This window comes from Crassostrea angulata, chromosome 7 (assembly GCF_025612915.1).
Source record: "Crassostrea angulata isolate pt1a10 chromosome 7, ASM2561291v2, whole genome shotgun sequence".
Classification (NCBI taxonomy): domain Eukaryota; kingdom Metazoa; phylum Mollusca; class Bivalvia; order Ostreida; family Ostreidae; genus Magallana; species Magallana angulata.
The window spans coordinates 4,032,911-4,055,864 of record NC_069117.1 but is presented as its reverse complement, the minus strand read 5'-3'; the positions used below and the strand labels follow the sequence as shown (position 1 = coordinate 4,055,864).

Sequence of the window (22,954 nt, the reverse complement as noted above, 5' to 3'; positions counted from 1 at the left end):
ATTACTTGAAATGAATTAAAGTGATGTCCTCTTAATGTTGTGTTTTTTGGGGTGTGTGTTTGTGTGCGTTTTGGTTCCTTTTGTTGTAAAAATGAAGTTGAGACAATTCAGAATGTCTTCATTAACTGTGAAAAAGTATCTAGAATATAAATGTAAAGAAAACAAAATTAATGAAGATTTACTCAAAGAAAGATATTGAAGTTACAGCTTACAACAACAAAATAGAAGAGGTCAATGATTCAATGATTTCGTATACCTTGCAACAAGATCACTCCAATGGAGACTCTACCATAGACGTTCAATGCAGGATAACAAAAGCAAACCTAAAGAACATCTGGAAGTCATCCAACATCAGGATATTCAAAACAAACTTAATTGGAGTCTTTCTTTATGGTTCTGAGTCCTGAAAGGTGTCAAATACCATCATACAAAAACTAGACACCTTCGAAACAAGATTCCTCCGTAGGATCATCGAGATATTCTGGCCAAACAAGATCAGCCACGAAGAGCTGTACAGGACAACTCAAACAGCTGCCATATCTGACCAGATAAAAGATAAACAATGGAAGTGGATTGTCCATGTCCCGAGAAAGGAAACAACATAAATACCAAGGGTAGCCTAAAGATGGACTCCACCTGGAAAAAGAAGCAGAGGGCGACCAAAGGAGACATGGCAGAGGTCAGTGGAGAAGGAGATGAAAGATCAGGGATGGACTTGGGGCATGGTACAGCATATGTCAGCAGACAGGCAAAAAGGAATATTCTGGGTTGAATGAGTGTAAGTTAGTACTGTAGATTCTTAATTTAACACGAGGAATTATTATCTGCGTAAAATCACGAGAATCACATCTCGTTTTGAGCAGATGTAAACTAAAAGAAACAATGATTTAAATTTCGACGATCGCTATTTTGTATTCTCGCGGTTTGATGCAAAATCGTTAAATCGCGGAAGTAAGTACTAGCGTAAAATAAGGAATCTACAGTGAATGTGAACGATGGAACGCCTTAACTACCTTATGTAGATAATCTTCATAATATCATGATACTTCAACATAATATGCTGATACTTCAACATTACATGTTATTATACTTTCATGTTAAATACTGAAATCTGATTGGTTTAGACGCAGTTGATAATCCGTTCTTTTACCCTCAGCGTTAGCAACGCACTTAGCAACGGGTAACACGCTTCGCGTCGGTTGACAATGGTTTTCTCGGGGTGTCAATTTCAACTGTTACCTTCCCAAACAGGCACTATTTATATAATGGTACTCTAACATTATGTGCTGATACTTCAACATTACATGATGATACTTTAATATTACGTGCTGATACTTTAACGTTTTATGCTGATACTTCTTCATTACATGATGGTACTTCACTATGCGGGGGTTCTAAAAATAGGGAAGCGTCGCCTCGGGATCGAAATACGCTAAAACTCAGAATACGTGGATGCCTGTAAAGTTTTTAACACTGGGCTGTATCTCTGTTTACGTGGATGCCTGTAAAGTTTTTAACACTAGGCTGTATCTCTGTTTCAGATAGGACTAAGGTCCACTTAGACTAGTTTAGATCAAGATACTCAACAAATGCTACTATTTGATTAAGTGTTGTCTTATAAAAAAGGTCATTTCAAATTTTAAAGAATGGCTGCATGGTAAGACCATTGGGGCTCAGCGCATAAAAATCAGGGGGAACGAAAAGTCCCCAAGAGGGTTTTGGTCTAAAAATTTGCATACAGAACCAAATCTTTTGGCGCTCGGTCAGAGCGGACTTCTAAAAATATTAATAGCACCTAAACAAAGACTTCTGTCATTCATGTTAGAAATTGGACTTATGGGGATTGATGGGCTCTCCCTGGAGATCCACGTGTAGGAGTGGGCAATGTAAGCACTGATTTGTTCAACAGTACAGTTACTGAAAAAATTTCAACAGTAATGCAATGCTTTATCCTTTGCATGATAGGACCGTGATCTTATAAACTGCATGTGTGGTTGTAATATGTCTTGATATATTATACCCAAACAAATCGTATGTTCCGACATTATTTTATTCAGTATAGAGATCCTCTCTTATGAGCTGTACTTTGTTCTTCTTCAGTGCCAGCAGTTTTTTTTATATGTATTTTGGCAGATGCGCTACGTTACTGAAATTAAGCAATATAAGCACTGTAAATGCTTCATGAAGCCAAACTCTTGTTAATTACTCTCTTTTTAACCAACGCGCTTTTTGTGGAAACTTACATAAATCATAATATAAAAAAAGTTTTTTAAAAACTGACATTTCATTTTTTACAAGGTGAAAACGCATATGCAAATGTATAGAAATTCGATCATATGTAGATTAATATATCAAAAACCGGTGTTTGACCGCCCCCTTTTTTTATTTACATGTCGAGATTGAGTGGTAGGTTTGCACCCTTTCCCTATAAATGATGCTATGTGCATGTACTGGGATCTGCTGGATGATTGCTCGTAATCTGATTTCATTAAAAGTCCCTTGAACAGTAAAGTCCCTGCTTAATGGCGTAGAAGCGCCCGAACCCATAGGCCTGGCTAAACAATGGTAAAACAAGCGCCAATTGAATGGGCCCGCTTGCAGGATTAATACAGTCAATCTACGACAGAAAACGAACTTGTAAAATTGGCATTGAATTTGAAGGCGCCTAAACAAGGACGACTCAGGAGTCGTTTGACTCAGAGGTTTCGGCGCAGGTTTTTACAAATTGATTAAAGTGACCGTGCACCGATTCCCTCCAGAATCCAGTTTCACCTGAGTGGGACAAGCTCTAGTTTTGGCAATATAGATTTTAATGATAACCAACTGGGTTTGAAAAGTGTCCATCTTCGTAATACGGAATCACGATCCCGGTGCTTATAGCTACTTTGGAACCACTGCATATTGAAATACCATCATTTTATGGTATAACAGCATGTTATGTTAATGTATCAGCATGTAATATTAAAGTATCAGCACGTAATGTTAAAGTACCATCATGTAATGTTGAAATACCAGCACGTAATGTTTAAGTACCACCATGTAATGCTGTCAAAGTATCAGCATGTATTGCTAAAGTACCATCATATTATGAAGATTATCTACATAAGACAGATGTGGTGTTCTATATGAATGAAAAGAAATTTAAAATTGGTTATATTTATTCAATATGTTTCTTGGAGACCCATTCAGACTGAATAATAATCACGTGCTACGCTTAGAATGAAAAGACAGGACAAATAAATGTATTCTATCCTGAATTAAGAATATTTGAATTTCACGAGCCATACCAGTTTAAGTGGTAGACATTATTGAATGATATATATTACAACTGGTACGAATCAAATCCAAATACATGGTTATTTTGCAAAAAGGGAGATGCTTTAGATTTATTTTTTGAACTGAAGTAGTAAAACCATTTCCTTTTTTTTTAAAGTCCGAATTTTAATTCCTGGCGCATCCCAGCACACTCTGTATGAGAGCGGGAAACTCACAGTCGTGCTTCTATCGCAAAAAAGAGCGAGTTCAAGAGAAAGGCAATTTTTATAAAATTAATGTTAAATAGACATTAATAAACATGAGCCCCCTTTATGCCCCTTTTAGACCGTCGCTAAGAAGAATTTTTTGGTAACAACAAAATGTCTGAAAAAGTTCATTTTCTTTTTACACTGTGACATATTTATCTCCATGTTTATTCAAATGGATGACTCCGACATTTTTTTCTTCTTCAAATATCTGCTAAATTATTTGACCATGTTGTTTTCATCCTTTTAGAGAATTTGATTTTTATATTGGTAAAATATGACATACTAATGCCGTAATTTGACATCATAGATGCAAGATGCAACATAATTATGACAACATGCGACTTAGTTATGTTGACATGCAAAATGATTATGTAGACATGCAACATATTAAGTCGACATGTGACTTATCTATGTCAACATGCAAGTTAATTATGTAAACATGCAATATACATATGTTGACATGTGGGTTAATTATGTTGACATGTGAGTAAATTATGTTGACATGTGACTTATCAACATTAACATGCGAGTTAATTATTTTAACATGCAAGATATTTAGTCAATATGCATAAATAACATAATTACTTCGCATGTTGACATAAATTTCTTACATGTTAACATAGATAACTTGCATGTTCACATATATTAATAGCATGTCAACATTAATAAGCCGCATGTTGTCATAATTATGTTGCATCTTGCATCTAAAATATCAGATACTGGTGTAAGTAAGTGATTTTACCCACATAAAAAATTAGGTTCTCTTAAAAGATTTGTAACTTGCATGTACAGACAATTATCTTGCATGTTGACATAATTTTTTTGCATGTTGACATAATTTTCTTGCATGTCGACATAATTGATCTTGATATAGGGGTCAGCAATATGCCACCATAGCTATCCTCTATAAACTTCCTTGTGTGTTTCAAATTCTTCCATGAGGATTCTAGGTGACCCTTAACTCAATTACGAGTTCTTGTTTGGCACTTGTACTTCCCTTAATTGACCTTCTCGTACACATATTGAACACACTAAAACACTCTCTATGTTTGATTTGATACTATGTATAAGTTCACTTAAAGTTTCAAGACTTTTGGATTGAATAAAATATTTGCCAAGTATATTGACGCATGTTCATAGGGTTCAATATGACAAAAAAGGTCTATTTCATCGCATCAAACATTCTTTTGATCATGTATTACAGAATGAAACGAATAATTTTATAGCAAAATGAAAATAATCTATCTTATGCAATCTAATTCAATTTTTACTTTATAATAATTTGATTAAAATTATGATTATGTGTAGTATAGATTTATCATCAAGGTCATCATAACGATGTTTACAACCAATTCCCGGTGATTACCTTATTAATCATTATTCGGTTAAATGCATCGTGTTTTACCGTGTTGTATCAGGTACAGTATTATGATACAAAAAGGAAAAAAATGTTGTTTTTCCTAGATAACAGTTCCTTTTGATATATATGATTGAAAGGTACAATATAGAAATTAAAACCGATTTATTCAAAATATTTAGGCCTGGGTTCAAAATTAGGACTTATTTATCTGCATTGTGCTTTTCTCTACCGGTATATGTTATAATGTCAGAGATCTATCGGATGTGAACAAAGATAAAACCATGATAGTCCCTTAGCATCCGGGATTTTAATTTTTTTTTGATAATCTACTATAGGATTTAATAAATACATCAAACAAACATAACTTGACTAAAAAAATGTTTCTAGCGACCGGAATGAAAAAAAACACAACTATTTTGTTTTGGTCAAATCAAAAACCTAACGACATCAATGGATACCAACAATATATCATTATCAGTAATGGCATAAACCCCAGAAAAACAGCACAGCCAACATCGATATAATCTTAACAAACCATGTTATTAAATCTCACCAGCAGTACTGAACCGTGACCATTTATTACAACTACACAACGAAACAACATAAGCATAAACAGCACCGCCAAAGTTTGCTTGCACAGCTCCAAAAGTGACAAAGAAACCACCAACAGGATTTGTGATCGCCCATCAACAGCATTAGCCTAATTTGAAGCAACATATTGTCATCAACATAGCATAGATAAGACCAACTCCATTTGCATAAATAGAACAATCCACAAGTGTATAAAACCATATGACAAAACTAGTAAAATCATCACTATTGGTATAACAGAATCAAAATATAAAATTCAAAAAAGAACGCATGGAGAGAACAGTTTTATCATTTTAAAAAATGACATTATTTTAATCAAAATTAATTGCAAGTGATAATAAGTTGTATTTCATATCCGAACTGTATTGTAATTATAATATTGACTATTAAAATGAAATAAAAATCACATAACAATTCACAAATCTTTGTCATGATTTGTTAAAATGTTAGCTAACATCAATTAAAGAAAATTTACATAGCCGATATACGAGGGTTGTCCCAAAATAGCGTAGACATGACACATAACTTAAAATCTGTTCACTGCAATTTCATTGGACTTCTTAGTTTTCTTCAATGACCCACTGGCAAACAATGCTAAAAAATTCGTACTGTGAAATAACTGGTTCGCTATATAATCTTTAATACATATTTGTTAAGATAAACGATTCGTTAAATGGTTAATCACATTGGTTTCAGTTTTATTCAAAATTTTTACAAATAGCAATTTTTTGCATTACATTGGAACTTGTAAAAAATGGTTTGTATTTCTTTCGGTAAATATGTTGTCCACCTTTAATATAGATTATTTATTATAACTCTTAAGCAATATAACTGTTTATTTGTATTGTGTTAATCACATAACAAAACATTTACTTCAAACTGAAAGCCACTTGTCAGCAACTGCAAATTTTTTTAGTATGCGCATGCCCAAAACTAAAGTATAAAATTCAAAACTCTTTTTCACTCTATTTCAGGATAATGGGGAAATGAGAGAATGCGCATAAGTTGACAACATGAGATTTGATTAGGGCAATCAATGATGCTGCGGCGATTCAGTGGAACGTTCAGAGGTCTCATCCCTCTTGTGTGCTTAGTTACAGGTACCAATTCCTTTTAATTTAGTGATGTCTATATTCTTTCTTCATTTATAAGTTATGACTTTAATTAGCACATAAGACACAACTGATGAAAAACTTATAACTTTTTAAAGATTTGAAAACTGTTCAATCTAACATTGTTTTGCACAAAAAACACTAGCAAATAATTTTAAAAAAAAAATTTAAACATGGTTTTTGTACTTGTTTCTTATATCATATGATATCAGACATGTTAGAGTCAGCCAAGCACCGATAATTAGTGTCTGTTTTACTTAGATAGTGTGGGTCTAGGTCTACAGGTTCATACAGAAGAGACAGGTTCTGCATCTGTCGCTGTGTGGCAATTTGACGCTTACTTTAAGTTTAGAACCTTCAGATTTAGAAAAACCAGTATTGACAACAATTGCTATGTATTGTTGTTCCATTATACACAGGAATTTTGTGTACACCTGAGTATAAAATTCACTGGGAAGAGGCGTCGAGAGAATGCAAGACCAAGTACGAATCCGAACTGATAACCTATCAATACATAGGGGAAAAGAACCTTACAGCAGAAATCATCAAAGAACTTGGAATAAATGTCGAAGCGTGGATTGACGGGAAAGTTAAAGAGTTAGGATGCACAGAAGGTGAGAATATCAAGAGAGAGTTGACTCTTTACTGATGTGAGGATATTTCATTGACTAATCCATCTTAACTTTCAGATGCCTGTTACCGCATGAAACAGCAACACACACGGGGAGATATGAGAAATCCGTTCATTTGTGGTAACCATTATACATGTATCTAAAATGTTTAGCCGTATCCATGACGTATCGAAATTTTAACCAACTATGAAAATGCACTTTGCTCTCTTACTTCTCCTTCCTAAAGGTATGTAGAATTAAGGTACATTAGCATTGTGTTTTCAACAGTACACCTTGGCAGCTTTGAAATACGTTGGACCGAAGTGACATACCAAAAGGCGAAGGGTATATGTGGAAGTGCTCAACACAAAATGGAAGACGTCATAATTGATGTCACCAGGCTTCAGAATGATTTCAAGAAGCCAACAGCTTTCTGGGTCCCAGAGGTCATTATAGATAGTACCCGAGGTATTAGTCTTAGTAAAGTTTGTTTAACTAACATACTAAATCAATGGATGTTATTTGATAGAATATTTAATTTAAAAAGAACGTTTTTGACAACAATGATAGTTTCAATGCGCTGTATTACTAAAGGGTGGATAAAACAAAGCAATAAAGCTATAGAATTTTTAAAATTGAAAAACCTGTTAAAATATGAATTGTTGATATCTTGAACGATAATAGACAATAAATACAAGGCAAAGTTTTCCGTACCCAATTAACCCGATGCTGAACATAATGATTCTTGTTACACAATACAATGGCCGTTGTTTCAGAGCAATGTACATACGTGGTTTCCCGTGACAATGAAACGTTGGAATCAAGACAGGATGACTGCTCAATTCCAAAAATGGGTGTCTGTATCAACACTTCTTGTGAGTATAAAAGTTCATTGAAGGTTCTCGTAAGTGTAAATTTACCTGATCGTTTTTAAAATCGAAAATACTTCTTACTTCTTTAAAAGGGACGAGGTTGAAATCCTGGAACCAATGAGATAATTGAAAGAATTTGAAGCTTTTTTGTAAATTTCTTAATTTTAATCTCTAGATTTAATATCTTATGTTAATCATTGGATTACTGACATTGTTCAACACAAACAATACAAAGTACATGTACTTAACGAATTGAAATCAAAAGTTAAAAAGCTAATTGGTTCAATTACTCTCCTTATTGACACACCAATAGCGTGAATATCTTGTCACTTGTGCCTAGCTATATAGGCTTTAAACATTCCAAAATGAAAAGTGATATTTAACCAAAATGTTATTTTATAACAATTTAATGGTTTCTTTCCCAAAATTTTCATCTAACAGCGTAGCACAGTAGGTTAAAAGGTTCAATACGAAAATGTAAGTCATGAGATCGAGTCCGGATGGGGATTTTAAAAGTTTTCCAAAACATTTTAAAACATATTCTTTGGATAGATATTGAAAAACTGGAAAATTCTAAACCGCTGAAAGTATTTTAATCATAAAGTACTTAAATCCACGATTATATTGATAGATGTCACGTACCACCTTAAAGACCGTCTCCAATACAAATAGTTATTACAGAATAAACAATCTAAGAGTCAATATTGATTAAAGAAAAAATAACAATTTTTTTTCAATTGATGATACACACTTCACTAATTTTCTCAGATATACCAGATCATCAAATGTCAACATTTTTGGAAATAACTCCACTACCATACAGAGAAGAGGCTCTGGGCGGTAGGAAACCTATTTTATCATGCATTGATTCTTAACCATCGTTAAAAAAAACAAACAAACACACACATACATGCACACACACACACACACACACACACACATATATATAGTACTTTTGTTTATTTACTTTGAAATTGATTTTGTTTCGTTGTTTATATGTTTTTTTCTTATAAAGTGCATTTTAAAACATATCTAAATTATATCTGATGACCGAGCACAAGCCTGATATTTAGATGTATTGTTTTACATGAAATAGTTCAAGCCTACATGCAAGAAGATCTGAGCGAAGCGTCTTCCCTACAGCTAGTTGGTACTCGGACCACAGAAAATGGAGATTGGCATGTCTGGGATTTGAAGACTCTGTGTAAGGGTTTAGTTAACACGACGCCAATTAAACAATTGTTAAAAGGGCGTTCATTTCTTCCTGCTCATAATGGCTATTCGATCACTTCCTCATTATATACGACCAAGTCTCCTTAATAGAGTCTCCTTGTCAATGGACATTTATTTATTGTAGGGTAAACATCTCAAGTCAATTGAATAGTTTTCAACAATCGTTATGATTTTAAGTACTTTTAGGTATCTAAGAGTTTCTAAAACTTTGAGCACGATTGCTTTCAAATTTGTTCATGCTGAAAATTGTGAAATATTGTACTTATTTATCACCATCACAAACTATAGACTGGTAACGGAAATCAAAACGCAATGATTAAGGTGGTCGTTATAGTTAAAGGGAAAAAAGAAAACCAGATTCCATTCATTCCAAATTAATTGTTTACTCTTAGCTTTACTTTTGAATTTATATTACCCAGCTGGAGGTTGGGTTTTTTTGTACAGCTGATAGAAATGTCATTTATTTGACTCCATTGAGTCATATTTGATAAAGTGATATTAGAGAATATATAAATCAAAATATATATAGCCAAGTATCAAAGTATGAATTATAGTTCGTAATCGTTTTATATAAGCAGTTAACGTACGTTTACTAAAATGAATATTGATTATTGCTTTAATTCAATTTCGATATAGCACACTCATGAAAATGAAATTCTAATATACACTTTAAAAATAATATAATACCAAAGTTCTGTAGTTACTTCAAATTAAACTTTTAGCGTCTGTTGAATTAAAGCATGTAACCTAGAGAATCAATCTGATTTTTATATCACATATATTCTTATGTTATTATTGAAATATCTTGTATCAAGGATTTCAACCTGTTTTAAATTTTTGTAGTTTATTTAGCATTCAGTGGATTCAGTCTAATTTCATTTTGTGTGTCGTTCTATCAGTTGATATGTGAGCTATCATTACATTCAATATTCTTTTAATCTGATTTCATTGCTGTAGTGCCATTTGCATTCAGCGGCTTCAATCTGATCTTATTCATGGTGTTGATGGGTTTCATGCTGGTTCTTTGGAAAAGGTTTGTTCATATACTAGTGTCATACCGAATATAAAGTTTCAGTCATGAAAGTAGTATAAATGGAAATCAACCAGAAATACAAGTAGATGGTTTATGGTTTCAGCAAAATAATTGTAAAGAAAACTTTGTTCTTAAATTCAGAGTAACATCAAAATGGAATATGGAAACCAAGAATGTGCATCCCTCAGAAGTAAAAAGTAAATCAAAGTTGAAGAAAGGGAAAACGTTTTTTAAAAACACAGAGTATCAATGTGTTCCGGCCTCATCTCCCGGGAACTCAACCCGTGTGAAAATCTTACCGGAAGAGGAGAACCCGTATTCAGAAATAACCGGAAAGGGAGCCTGTTTCAATGATGAAGTCAATCCAGTTGGACCACATGGAAATGGCTATGTTGATATGAAAGGAATGCCTGGTCTTGTGCGAAATGGTGCATATTGTAGCTCTTTTAAGCTCGGTAAAAGTTCTTCCACACAGAAGTGCTCGATGTATGATTAATACAATCGAGTTTGACAAATTATTTTGTATATTTTGCCGCCTGTTGAACTTGATTAACAAACTTTAAAAATATGATTTTTTTCTACTGTGTAAACCAATAGGCTGTAATATTTCAGCTTTTTAAATGGAAGTTGAATCAAAGTTGACAATAAACACGTTTGACTCGTGTCAAAAGAACAGCTGATAGCCAAATACTGTTTAAAATACGTGAATGATGAACAGTTGTATTACAATACAATTACATTCAAAGACAGACGGACATAGTGATGTCAGTTTAAAGTTTAGGTACATGCTCAATACTATGTCATTTGACTGGCACGTGTATATGTATGGAATTGTAAAGGGTGGTTAACTAAAAAACGAATTACTGTTGAAATTACCGTTTAAATAATTATTCGTCAAAGAACTAGGAGTTTCTTTTTTATATTGTGAGCTGCTTCTGTAAAATCCTGAAATAATATCAGATAAAATCGTATGAGTTAACTTATGAGAACATCGCAATAAACATTACGGTGGTATTGCAGTGCACAAAACACCTTTTAAGATCCGCCAACTGATTTTTTTTCTTAGGTTGATATATGACAGAAAAATGCATGACGTCAAGTAGAACACGTAATGTTGTTTGTTTCTCGTGTTGAATGGAGTATGATTTTTTAATGATAAAAAAGAATAACTATTTATTGAAGTTATAATTTTAAAAAAATATAGCATTTTGGATAAATACAAATACAAATATATTATTGGCACACACACAATTACAATGATTGGCAAAAGCCTAATATATGCCGTCATACTTTGTTCTGAATGTTCCATATACCAACATATTTTTATTTCGTGACTCAATGCGTAGGTAAAAAAAATCAAATTTGTAAATATTTTTTGTGTGTTAAAAACACTCATACAATATGTAAACTTATGATGTCAACTAATGATAAATTCTACGTTATTATGAAATTACATGTTCATGAAAGTTTCGTTAAACCATTGAGACCTCTCTCTCTCTCTCTCTCTCTCTCTCTCTCTCTCTCTCTCTCTCTCTGCATGTTGCCATTTAAAGGGACATGGTCACGATTTTGGTCAAAAATTATTTTTTCGATTTAAATGTTTACAATGCTTCAGTAAGGCATTTTTAATAGGCAACCATAATTTGAGTGTCATTTGATGAGTTATAAGCGAGTTACAGAGCTTACAATTCTTCGCTATGTAAACAACTCGTATGTTTACATTTTGAATGTTGAAGTGAAAATTCCAGTTTTAGACCTAAAATGAATGTGTTAATCGTTAAGAACTGTTTATTTATGCTTAAAATGAATAATAAGATAGACAAACCATCCTTAAAAAGAGTTTTACTGGTATATTGAACCTATGTAAACAAAAACAGGGCACGAGCCTTTTTTACATGATGAAGAATTGTAAGCCCTGTATCTTTCTTAAAACTCAACGACTGGCACCCAAATTCCATTTGATCATTAGAAATGCATTCCTAAAGCATTGCAAATAATAAAAACAGAAAAAAAAATTGACGAAAATCGAGACCATGCCCCTTTAATTATTGATGATCGTTAACCAGGCTGATGTCAACAAAATATGTGTTCTAAACGAAATAACAAATAGGTTCCAGTGACGCACAGAAGCGATAATCCCTTAAAGATATCTCGGAAAACTTAAAAAACCATTACTCGATTGGAATGAATTGAAATATGTATGGACAAATCATGTCATCTAACAGTATGCATGCTACCTAACACATCACGTGACGATGTCCTGTACTCACACAGTTACCTGGGGTTAGAAATCACGTGGTAAATTATAATATTCAAACAGGTCAAAGTATACCTATTAACAAAAGAGGACGCGGATGCAAGAAGAAATTGTGTATTGTCTGTTTTATCATGAGTGTAGGTTTGTCTATTGATCTCCTTTTAACATAAGCTTAAATGTATGAATATACAACTACCATTAAAAGGAGAACAATAGACAAACATGCGCTGACTACGTATTAAGTCTTTAAAAAGGTATGCATCCTCATTATCTTATGAAGATTCAATATAATGTAGTGACCCCTACCTATGAAAACGAATTCGTTCTTTGTAGTATGATCATTTACCCACCAATGTTTTTCTATAATTTTAAAATTCACCATATAGTCAATTCAATATTTCATAACTTAGATAAGCTGCAATTACTTTCTATTTTGTTTTGAAGTTGCTAAGATTTTTCTATCTTTGGTCTCCATTACCATGGCAGCGATAGTCCGTAGCAACAAATTTATGGCATCTTTCTACTTATTACATCAATATGTATCATTGTAGGCAATATAAAGAAAACTGGTGACTATGTGTGCCGGAATCTCTAAATTCTATTTTTGATTTTTACTTAGAATTGATCTTAAGATCTTAAGATAAATAATGATAACTGTGCATCCTATTCTGAGAAAAAGGAAATTTGGCAACAAAAGTTGATTTCTATCAAAAATGAAATTTGTAAACGTTGACTCGCATCAGATCAAAAAATCTTCTGACATTAATTGTCAGAAGATGATAGTACATTAGCAAAAAACTTTATACAGTTTCTCCTAATCTCCAGTTTAAAATGAATTAAAATGATGATGAATTAATCTTGAAAATGAAAATCTAGAGAATATCACCATTGAAACCGATAATTCTTTTCAAAATATGATTTTTTGATATATTTTTTAAATATCAGAGAAGTTATCATCGACCCAAACTCATAGATAAATAGCTGTTTTTCAAAAATACACGTTGGATAAAAAATTGACACTTGTTGCTTTCGTAACAAGGTTAAAAATAAGAAAAATGAAGAATAACACGGTGATTCTATCAGAAGAGTTTTATCCATCTTGGTGTGTGTTTTCTATCCTCACACAACTCGTTGAATAATTATCATATACCATCTCAAATCATGAGGTATCATATATTTATATTGTTTAAAATTAAAGACAACACAGAAAAAGTGTATTACTCTGAGTTATCTTATTCTTTTTTATTTTCTTTATGTAAAGACCAGGCACTGTGATTTTTGGGGGGGATTAGACTACTTTTACATATCACTGAAAATATAACCACTTACAGTAAAACGTTAGCCAATCTTCTTGTTTTGTTTCCATTATCCATTTAATCGAGATTCTGTAAGATATTTAAAATTGTCTACAGTCAGTACAGATTATGTAAGTTCTGTAGTGTATATAAAGGCAGCATTAGATTAAGTACATAACAGCACTTCCTTGTAGACTTTAAAAGATGTACGTCGCTGTCTTCCTTTTCATGGCTCTTGCATCCATCAGCCACAGAGGTAGGAGTAGTCGCTAGATTAGTTATCGTAGCGGACGATTTGTTAATGCATTTAAATTTTGTTATAGCTTTTTGTCAATATCAATTTTGGTACTGGAGCAGTTGAAGAGGTTTAAATAATCTAATAGGCTTGTTCTTGAAGCTATCTTAAGACTAAGATATGTCTCAGACTTATCTTAGGACACATCTTAGTCACAAGAGAATTTCTCGAAGTTGTCTTAAATTTTGCATTAGATTTTTTTGGTTTTGAAAAATAATGGAAACAATTTTTGTTGATTTATGTGACTTATTTGCATCTTGTAAACACTATTTCCAGTCCTGTAAAGTGAAGTTATGTGGTTTGTTTATTCTGAGTCTGAGGAAAGTAAAGCAACGACCGCATTAGTAAATTGTCCGACCTAATAATTGGTACTAAGTATTTTTACAGAATTTGTGTGAAAATAAGGTTAAGTTTTATTGGCCGTAATATATAGCAACGTTTTCATTTCGTTTCTTAAGAAGTTGACAAGGGCTCGCTCTTAGCTAAAAATGTATGATGAAATTAAAAACTTTAAAATTAGAAAAATATATATATTTAGCCACCGAGTATTACTAAACGTACCTATAAGGGGGATGCGAAATTGGCGCGAATCGTCATTGGCGGATCAAATTCTGTATTAGCAACAGGAATTGAAAATGTAATTGTTCATGATAGACAACCACAATTCTAAGTTTTATATCTGTATAATTAGGTTTTGCTCAAAGATATTTATTTTAGATTATCTCTTGAAATTCTTTTTTTAGAAAGTAAATTTAGTCAATTTAAGATATCTTTTTATACGTCTAAGATGGCTTCGGTTTACATCCTATGATCTGCATTAAAGTCAAGCACAATTCGAATGAACCTGACTTTGCACGTGCGCAGAATTTTATTTTTCCTACTGCCGTAGGTGAAGTTATAACTTTCTTGGCGTTGCGGTTAAAAAAAGTTAACGATATACATAACGTTTAAATGTGTATTAAAATTGTAATTTTAAGACATTAATCGGATAATATGCTAAAATAGCTTTTAAAAGTCAGTATTGATTGCCAGTGTAGTAAACTTGAAACCGAAGAAAAAAGTGCCACTCGCTTGCATTTTGAAGGAGGTGGTATGTTGTTTTAATAAAGATTTTCTTGTACTCCAGAAAAGACATATCTAAAGCACTTTTCGTATTTTCATTTCTTAAAAAAATAAAAATACAATTTGCGAAAAATAATGGATATGTGACTGAGAAAAAATAACGTTGATAAAATCATTAAATCTTTTGGTCGACATTTTAAAAATTTTATTATTTGGTGATTTTTGCTTAACTTTAGTATGATTTATTTCACTTAGAACATAACCCACATTTTCATTGATTCATCAAAAGTTATGCGCCAGTTAAATATCATCTCTTGTTTAAGACTTTTTTTAAAGCTGTCAATCGAAATGTGACGTCGCTGTGAACTTTGAGGATTTCTTAACGATTTAAAAAAAAATCACCTACAATAATATTTAGCTAATGCTGGTTGGAAGAAAAAAGTGGTTTATTTTCTAAGATATGTTTAAGAATTGTCATAAGATATATCAGGTTCGCTCCTTAGAATTTAGGTAGCCATTTTGGGTCAATTTTAGTCTGAAAATTCTGCTTCACATATTAATTCTAATAGTATATTTATATTTTACAATGCCAGATAAACTTTATTGAATAGAATGGTTTAAACAAAATTACATTTTTTACAGAGTTTAGTAAGGGACAATATTTTGTGGCGGAAGGTCTTCAAGAAGGAAATGATCAATTTTCATAACTCAGTACTTTTAGAGTACTGTTAGTTAAGCTTCCTTATTTGCAGAGAAGAGCAAACTTCTACATAGTTTGTGTATTACGATATATTCATGATAATCTAAAAAAACATATTTGAACAATATTTTTATATTCCTATCGATATATTTTGGTAAATTTAGCTTATATTTCATAGAAGTTTAGAAAAAAGAAACTCAAATCTTGGTCTAAAATTAGCTTATTTCATGCTATATCTCAAATTTTTGAGATGTGACCCCTACTTTTTTTTATTTTTAAATGATAAATCAAACGTATGTTAATTTGCAATCAAAGTTTTGGAAGATGACATTACTAATATTTTTTTTATTTGCGTTATAATTTTATTATTCAAAAATTTTGTAACATCTGTTGTTGTGTTCATTATGTACTGGCATTCTAGGCCACCAATAAGCAAGATTTTTTTAAACTTTGACTTAGATAAGGTAACTTTCGATAGCTCGAAGTCCATGGGACCGAGGAAAAAGTTCGAGGTTTCAAGAGTTCGAGTTTTCAAGAGTTTGGAATATTCCGAGTTGACCGACGGGTTTTAAAATTAGTCTTACCGGATGTTATGATTCAGCCAATTATTTAGTGCTAACCTTACGCACGTGCTTAAACAACGTTTTCTTTTCAGTAAAATATGCAGAACTTGATGTTTTTTAAAACTAAATACAAACAACTATTGAATAAATTCATAATAATTATTTATTTTATGTATCATATTAAGACGAGATTGCTCAGTACTACTGTACTGTGAGACGATCGACATGTCAAAAATGTGATAACCGAGTATCACCCAGTGTTCCCACTGAACCGGTCCTTCACCAGCTGTAAGAACTTATTCAGCAATAATCATTATAATGACAATGATGCTGATAAGCATAATGTTTACCGTTTTATAATTTTAAAATTTGACCATGGCTCAAAATTCATCTCAATTAATTTCTCATTCATTGCGTCTCCAAATTATCGTAAAACGGTAGGTATTGATTATAGATTAGGTATCGGTATGGGCAATCATTAAACAATTATCATCTTACAGCACAAGTGTTGCCTGAATAAACAACCCGTGACACGGGTCCCGTGTCTAATGCCTGGAGCAATTTAAATGACCAAGTAGGTATAGCGCTTGGAGATACACGGCGATTTTATTGTCACTACATGTGTTCAATTTCATACTGTATTAAAATCTTAATTAAATAATTGTTCAAACTATAAATATTTGATTGATTTTTTCAATTAATCAATTTCCATGCTAAATTTTAGCAAAAATTTCAGGAAAATTTTCATTTCTGTTTGGGGCCCTATATTTTCAAAAAATGACAGGTGACATGAGTCACAAATAAAACAAATGAACATTTAAGGTCCATATCTTTATATCCAAGTGGTATTCGGATGATTGACATTACGAGTATTTCAGGTGCCAACCTCCTTAACAAAGATTCTAAGACATGACTTAAAATGGATTTTAAACTACTTTTATGAACATTGCCACTGGTTTGAAAATAATAAGGGCTTTGAAATCCATGTAATGTAACTGACGGAGCGAATATCGATGCATTGAAACACGTTTATTGTATGAAGGGGATTGTGTCGGAATATAGAGCCTACGCGCGGATTGTATGAATATTAATAAACGTTGTCAATATTAATGAAAAAAAAATACCTACTTGATGATAAAAACTGTTTTATAACTTCTTTGAATTATCAAACAAACCTGAACAATAAACTTTAATTTTAAAGTACCTGACATTGGATTATAAAATGCTATAATGTAGTATTGTCAAATGAGCAAAAAATTGGGGGGGGGGGGTTAAAGTACAGTGAAAAAGAGCCCGTTTTATCCACATTCTGTTATCATCGAAAGCGTATTTGTCGGAGTGACCAAATAAGCCCCAATGAATAAGCCTTTTACGTTACCTTATACTCCCTTTTTTCTTTTATTCACCGATCTTCTTATTTGTCTTTAGATATTTCTTTCTTATAAAAAATATGACAACGATTACCATTCCTATATCAAACGTGCCTGTTTTAAAATTAACATTTCGGAATCTCACAAGACCAGCAATAATGCATAAAAGAAACATTTTCTGGATTAAATATATCATATTTTTCCTATCAGGTGTTTCCGCTCAAGGTTCACAGTGTGGGTCAAAGTTAGATGATTGCAAGACAAATTTGTTTGGATTAGTGATTAAAGGCTGCAGGTAAACAGTCAAAACAAATCGTTTACACAGAATATATACATTGTGATGATCGATTTCATTCGTTAAATAATTTCCTTCATGAAAATAACTCATTATCACTTTGTCTTTAAGCGACCATAAGAAATGTGTTGCCAAAGCCTTAACCGACTGCAATACAACTCAGGATAGGAAGGTTGGAAAACAGATACTGGACAAGCAAAGATGTAAGATACGGGTCTTTAGATTATATTTACATCTACCGATCATGATTCCCTCTCTTTGTATGTGTAGTAAATGGATAGCTGTATAGAAACAACCAAACTGAAATCTACACGCCCCGTTTATCGATTGGTCGAAACCTATCGCGACCTAAGAAAGATCACGGACTGCACAAAATAATCATGATGATGTCATACTCAAACTCTTATAGGAGACGATTGGCTATTTCTTTTAGATAAAGTACTGATGTACATTAACAGTAATTTAATTAATTTTACTTTTATATATATATATATATATATATATATATATATATATATATATATATATATATATATATATATATATATATATATATATATATATGCCCACTAAAAATAACAAACGACACGAACAATAAAATACAATATTGTCAAATTTTCCAAACTACAAGTCTCTTCTTTAGGACAAAAAATACAAACTACACAAGGAAGGGGGAAAAATCATCTACATCTACATCTATTTTTAAGTAAATAAGTGCTTTTTGATATCTCGTGCTATAACCGTGAATCTTTTAGACTTAATATCTATAGATATCGCGTGTTGTTGGATTTTTAAAGTGCTTGTACTTTATATATATATATATATATATATATATATATATATATATATATATATATATATATATATATATATATATATATATATACACACACACACACACACACACACACACACACACACTGCACAAACGATATGAAATGCTGTGCTATTGAAGTTTTCAATTTGATTTTAGTTTGTTTTTCAACTTAATCCTTAGTACAACATTATTGCGATCTTATTTAGTACAATTTAGTATCTCATATTAGAGATAAATGTATTACATCAGTGAAATATACCTTGAAATAGTGTACTGTTATCTAAAAACGTTTTCTAGATCTAAAATACTTAAATGGAAAAAGTTAAAGCTTTGAATAGTAAAATTCGTTGACATGCACAATGCAAAATTGCGAATGCTCGTTAGTGTGAATTGAATTCAATTGAACGAGAAACAGATGTTATTCTTTCATATAAAAATATAACATAACTATTGAGTTTGAGTTAAAGATTACAATTTTTGTGTACAGGTTATTGTAGTACCAGCTCATGCAAATTGCTAGCGATAAGTTACCTTGGAATAAAAAACTGCAGGTAAGAAGTAATGGAATTTATAACTAGTAGGAATAACAGAAACAGTATTTGTTTATTTTAATAGGCTAGTTTTACCATGCTTTATCTCAAGATTAATAGAATCATTCATTATTACGAGTGTGGGATAGTGAAATTCCACCTCGGGGACAAGATTCACGGTCTAGGACGAGGCTTTGCCGAGTCCTAGACCATGAATCTTGGCTCCGAGGTGGAATTTCACTATCCCACACGAGTATATAATGAATGGTTATTTTTTTCGCATTATATTACCTTAAAAAATGATGTTTGACAACGTTCTGTTATGACGTTCAAAAGATTACTTTCTGTTTATCCCTCCGCGTGCTTCAAATGGTGCAAGTCAAAATGAGTGCATAGGACAGTTTTTAAATTAAAAATATGATAAATTGTAATTAATTAAGCAACACAATTACTAAATGGATAATCTCAATGCACCATTTTGCATTTCCCTACAGCAGACAACGTTTGTTTACGTTTTAAAACGGCGTAGTAATACACAGTGTAAGACAGAAAAATCTCACACTGCTGTCTCACATTGGACAAACCGATCTCACACCGGTGATATTGCGAGAAAATGATACCTTGATACTCTTTTAGAGAGATGCAGAGATGTGTCAAGGAAGAACTTACTGACTGTGTAGCAAATGACGACGATAGGTCAAAAGCAAATAAGGAGCTCGACGACGAAGGCTGTGAGAAACAATATTGTGTATTTAATAACGACACCATTTCTGATGTTTTGAAATATAGTAAATCTGCAAAGCTCATTATTATTTCAAAATGTCTGAACATTTAGCCTACTTTACAAGCTGTATGATTTCTTGCTTGAAGCAAATAACTTATTCATTAATAACCTGTTAACTAACTGCATGTAACTTATTTATTCTCAGTGCTGCTCTCTGTCTAAATCTTCATTGTTAATGATTATTTTGTTTGATCTGACGTGACGTTGTATTTTTTGAACACCAGAATTAACCAGAACTATTTACGTGATCCTCTCTTTTCAGGTTCCGGTTCAAGTCTTCCTTTTATCAGTGGAATGTGTCTTTTGATCGTAACACTGTTACATACCATGTAACGTTGTTATTGGAATAAGGATTACGTCAAACCCGCAGATAGATAACACCATCTCACATACCTAAAATCACTCAAAGGATTGGTTAAGTGGAAGAATTTCTGAGCCTAAATCCAAGTCTGTTTTCTTCTTACACTCGTGATGGTTTACCCCAACAAGTGTAAGAAGAAGGGAGATGATTTCATCAGACTGTTAACAAATTATTTAATTTTTGGACCATTAGAATGCGAAAAGATTTCACTGATGTTAAGGGAAAAAAACATCTAGATTGTATGATAAAAAGTAATGTTATTTTCTCTTTAGGCTAAAGGCCTACTTTTTAAGTGAATGACCATTGAGTATTTTGTAAATAATTGTTTTCTTAACAATGAAAAAATGAATCAATAAATAAACGTTTTCAAAAAAGAAAGTACAGTTATAAAAGGCTAGTGTAGCTTAATATAAATTAAAAAGAATAGGTTTTATGAAAGGAATAGGTTTTCAGAAATTTAGTCCGGTTTCCTATTTGAATTTTCTACATCTTGCCGGAATAAACTTTTAATTTAGTCAATGATCAAAGTTTAAGATATGCTATTTTCAGTGCTTTGGAACTTTTTATATTTTTTTTATTGCATATCGTGCATCTATCTGATTGAAAAAATAAGATAAAACCAACAAAACAACAAACCAACAAATCTTTCAATCTGCAAAATTATGTAAACTAAAATATCAACACTTAACTTTTATTATAACACACAGTCAAATTTTTTCAGTAAACACAGAATCAGAAAAAATAATCCAATCTTCTTTTTAATACAAAATGTATATAGAACACATTTTACTTATGAAAATGAACTGTATAAAAAACTAAATCTCACAACTAAAACCATAGGTAAATAAAATCAATTCTAATTACTTGGGTGTTTTACAAGTTCAGTAAAGCCAAACATTTGTATAAGCATTCTTACGTATGATTGAGGTGGAAGCAACAGCGAGGGTTTTATCGTGATAGAAAAATAAAGAAATTTGTTCTGTAAAACAAGGTCAAGATATAGTAAATGAAAGGTGCCTACAGGTTTATGAAATTCAAGATATAAATTCTATAAATGATGCCTCATAACAATATCTTTGTTTCTTAGGATGTACCGGGGTTAAATATTTGGTAAACACAATAAAAATTCAATGTTAAACAACCATTTTCTATGAAGTATGAAGGATAAATGTAACAAATCTCGGAGTTTGGTCCATTTTGACTAACGAAATATATCTAGAAAACCTGCAGTCTCTCAAAAAACGGCATTAAACAAGCTCTTGACCTCCTTTTTAAAATGATGTCAAATTAAATATAGGAACCGGGATTACTTTTCCCGCGATTAAATAGGCTATAGAATGTCAAAATATTGTTTTATTTTCTACATAATTCCTTTAAAGCCGTAAAATACAGGAAAAGATCATCAAATCAATTATGACGTCATAATGGTTCTAACACCAAAAAGACAGTATAGAATCATTTACTAGATCTTGATCAATATACAAACTAATAAAAAAAAGTTACGAGTTCGTGTAAAGATTGATTCTCGGGGATCAGTAGGTAGACATCATATTCATTATTACTTTTTTTCATCAATCTTCCTGTTCGTATACTAGTTTAGTGTGTTTGGCACAATTTTGAAATCTATGGAATTCTACAACAAAATGGCGGAAATTAAGGAAAAAGCGAAAGAATACAAAAAAAATTTAAGTACTTCCGCATATTTACTTTGATGACTTTATTTTGAGGTATATTATATTTTATATCATATCATTCCATTACTTGAAACTGCACAATGTTTTAACTTCCTTCTTTGTCTCAGTAAACGTCTTAGGAACCCTAGATTAAAGCTGATAAATCCTATAGTAGAACAAAAGCTACTCTGTAAACGAACATTTGTCCCAATAATTGGAAGGTAAATTAAAAAAAAAATTAGATATTCGCCAACGTTTACATGAATTCCAATGTATTGGGGGGAGGGGGTATTTTTGTGTGTGTGTTTTGTTTTAAATTTGTTTCTTTATTTGTTTCTTTTGTTTTTTATTTCTTTTTGTTATGATTAAGAATAAAATAAACCCTTGTGTTATTATAAATATTTAACGCTTGTATTATTTTACAAAATTCGAGATGAATATTACGGAAGTGAAATGAAATGAGCTTTTTCTGTTCCCACTTCTAAGCCACATTTGTGTATATAGTATCTTTGTGAAGAAATTGTATAAAATGTAAATGCATGTTTAAAGCATCCCGTCATGTTTCACGTTTCAATTTATTATAATAAAAAATAAAATTGATTCCATTGCAAAACTA

At 31.9% G+C, this 22,954-nt stretch overlaps 2 protein-coding genes across 2 annotated transcripts; both read left to right on the top strand.

Moving 5' to 3' along the window:
- Window positions 1–6,443: 6,443 nt before the first annotated feature.
- LOC128192380 (uncharacterized) lies at window positions 6,444–11,509 on the top strand. Its single transcript, XM_052864993.1, has 9 exons — window positions 6,444–6,575; window positions 7,007–7,201; window positions 7,277–7,339; window positions 7,487–7,666; window positions 7,975–8,073; window positions 8,839–8,910; window positions 9,167–9,274; window positions 10,261–10,336; window positions 10,478–11,509. The coding sequence occupies exons 1-9, from the start codon at window positions 6,512–6,514 to the stop codon at window positions 10,830–10,832; spliced, it is 1,212 nt and encodes a 403-aa protein (XP_052720953.1). The 5' UTR covers window positions 6,444–6,511; the 3' UTR covers window positions 10,833–11,509.
- A 2,522-nt stretch (window positions 11,510–14,031) lies between these two features.
- LOC128192379 (uncharacterized) lies at window positions 14,032–22,954 on the top strand. Its single transcript, XM_052864991.1, has 6 exons — window positions 14,032–14,144; window positions 18,089–18,173; window positions 18,285–18,376; window positions 19,478–19,541; window positions 20,157–20,251; window positions 20,567–22,954. Exons 1-6 carry the CDS (start codon window positions 14,093–14,095, stop codon window positions 20,635–20,637), a joined length of 459 nt encoding a protein of 152 aa, XP_052720951.1. The 5' UTR covers window positions 14,032–14,092; the 3' UTR covers window positions 20,638–22,954.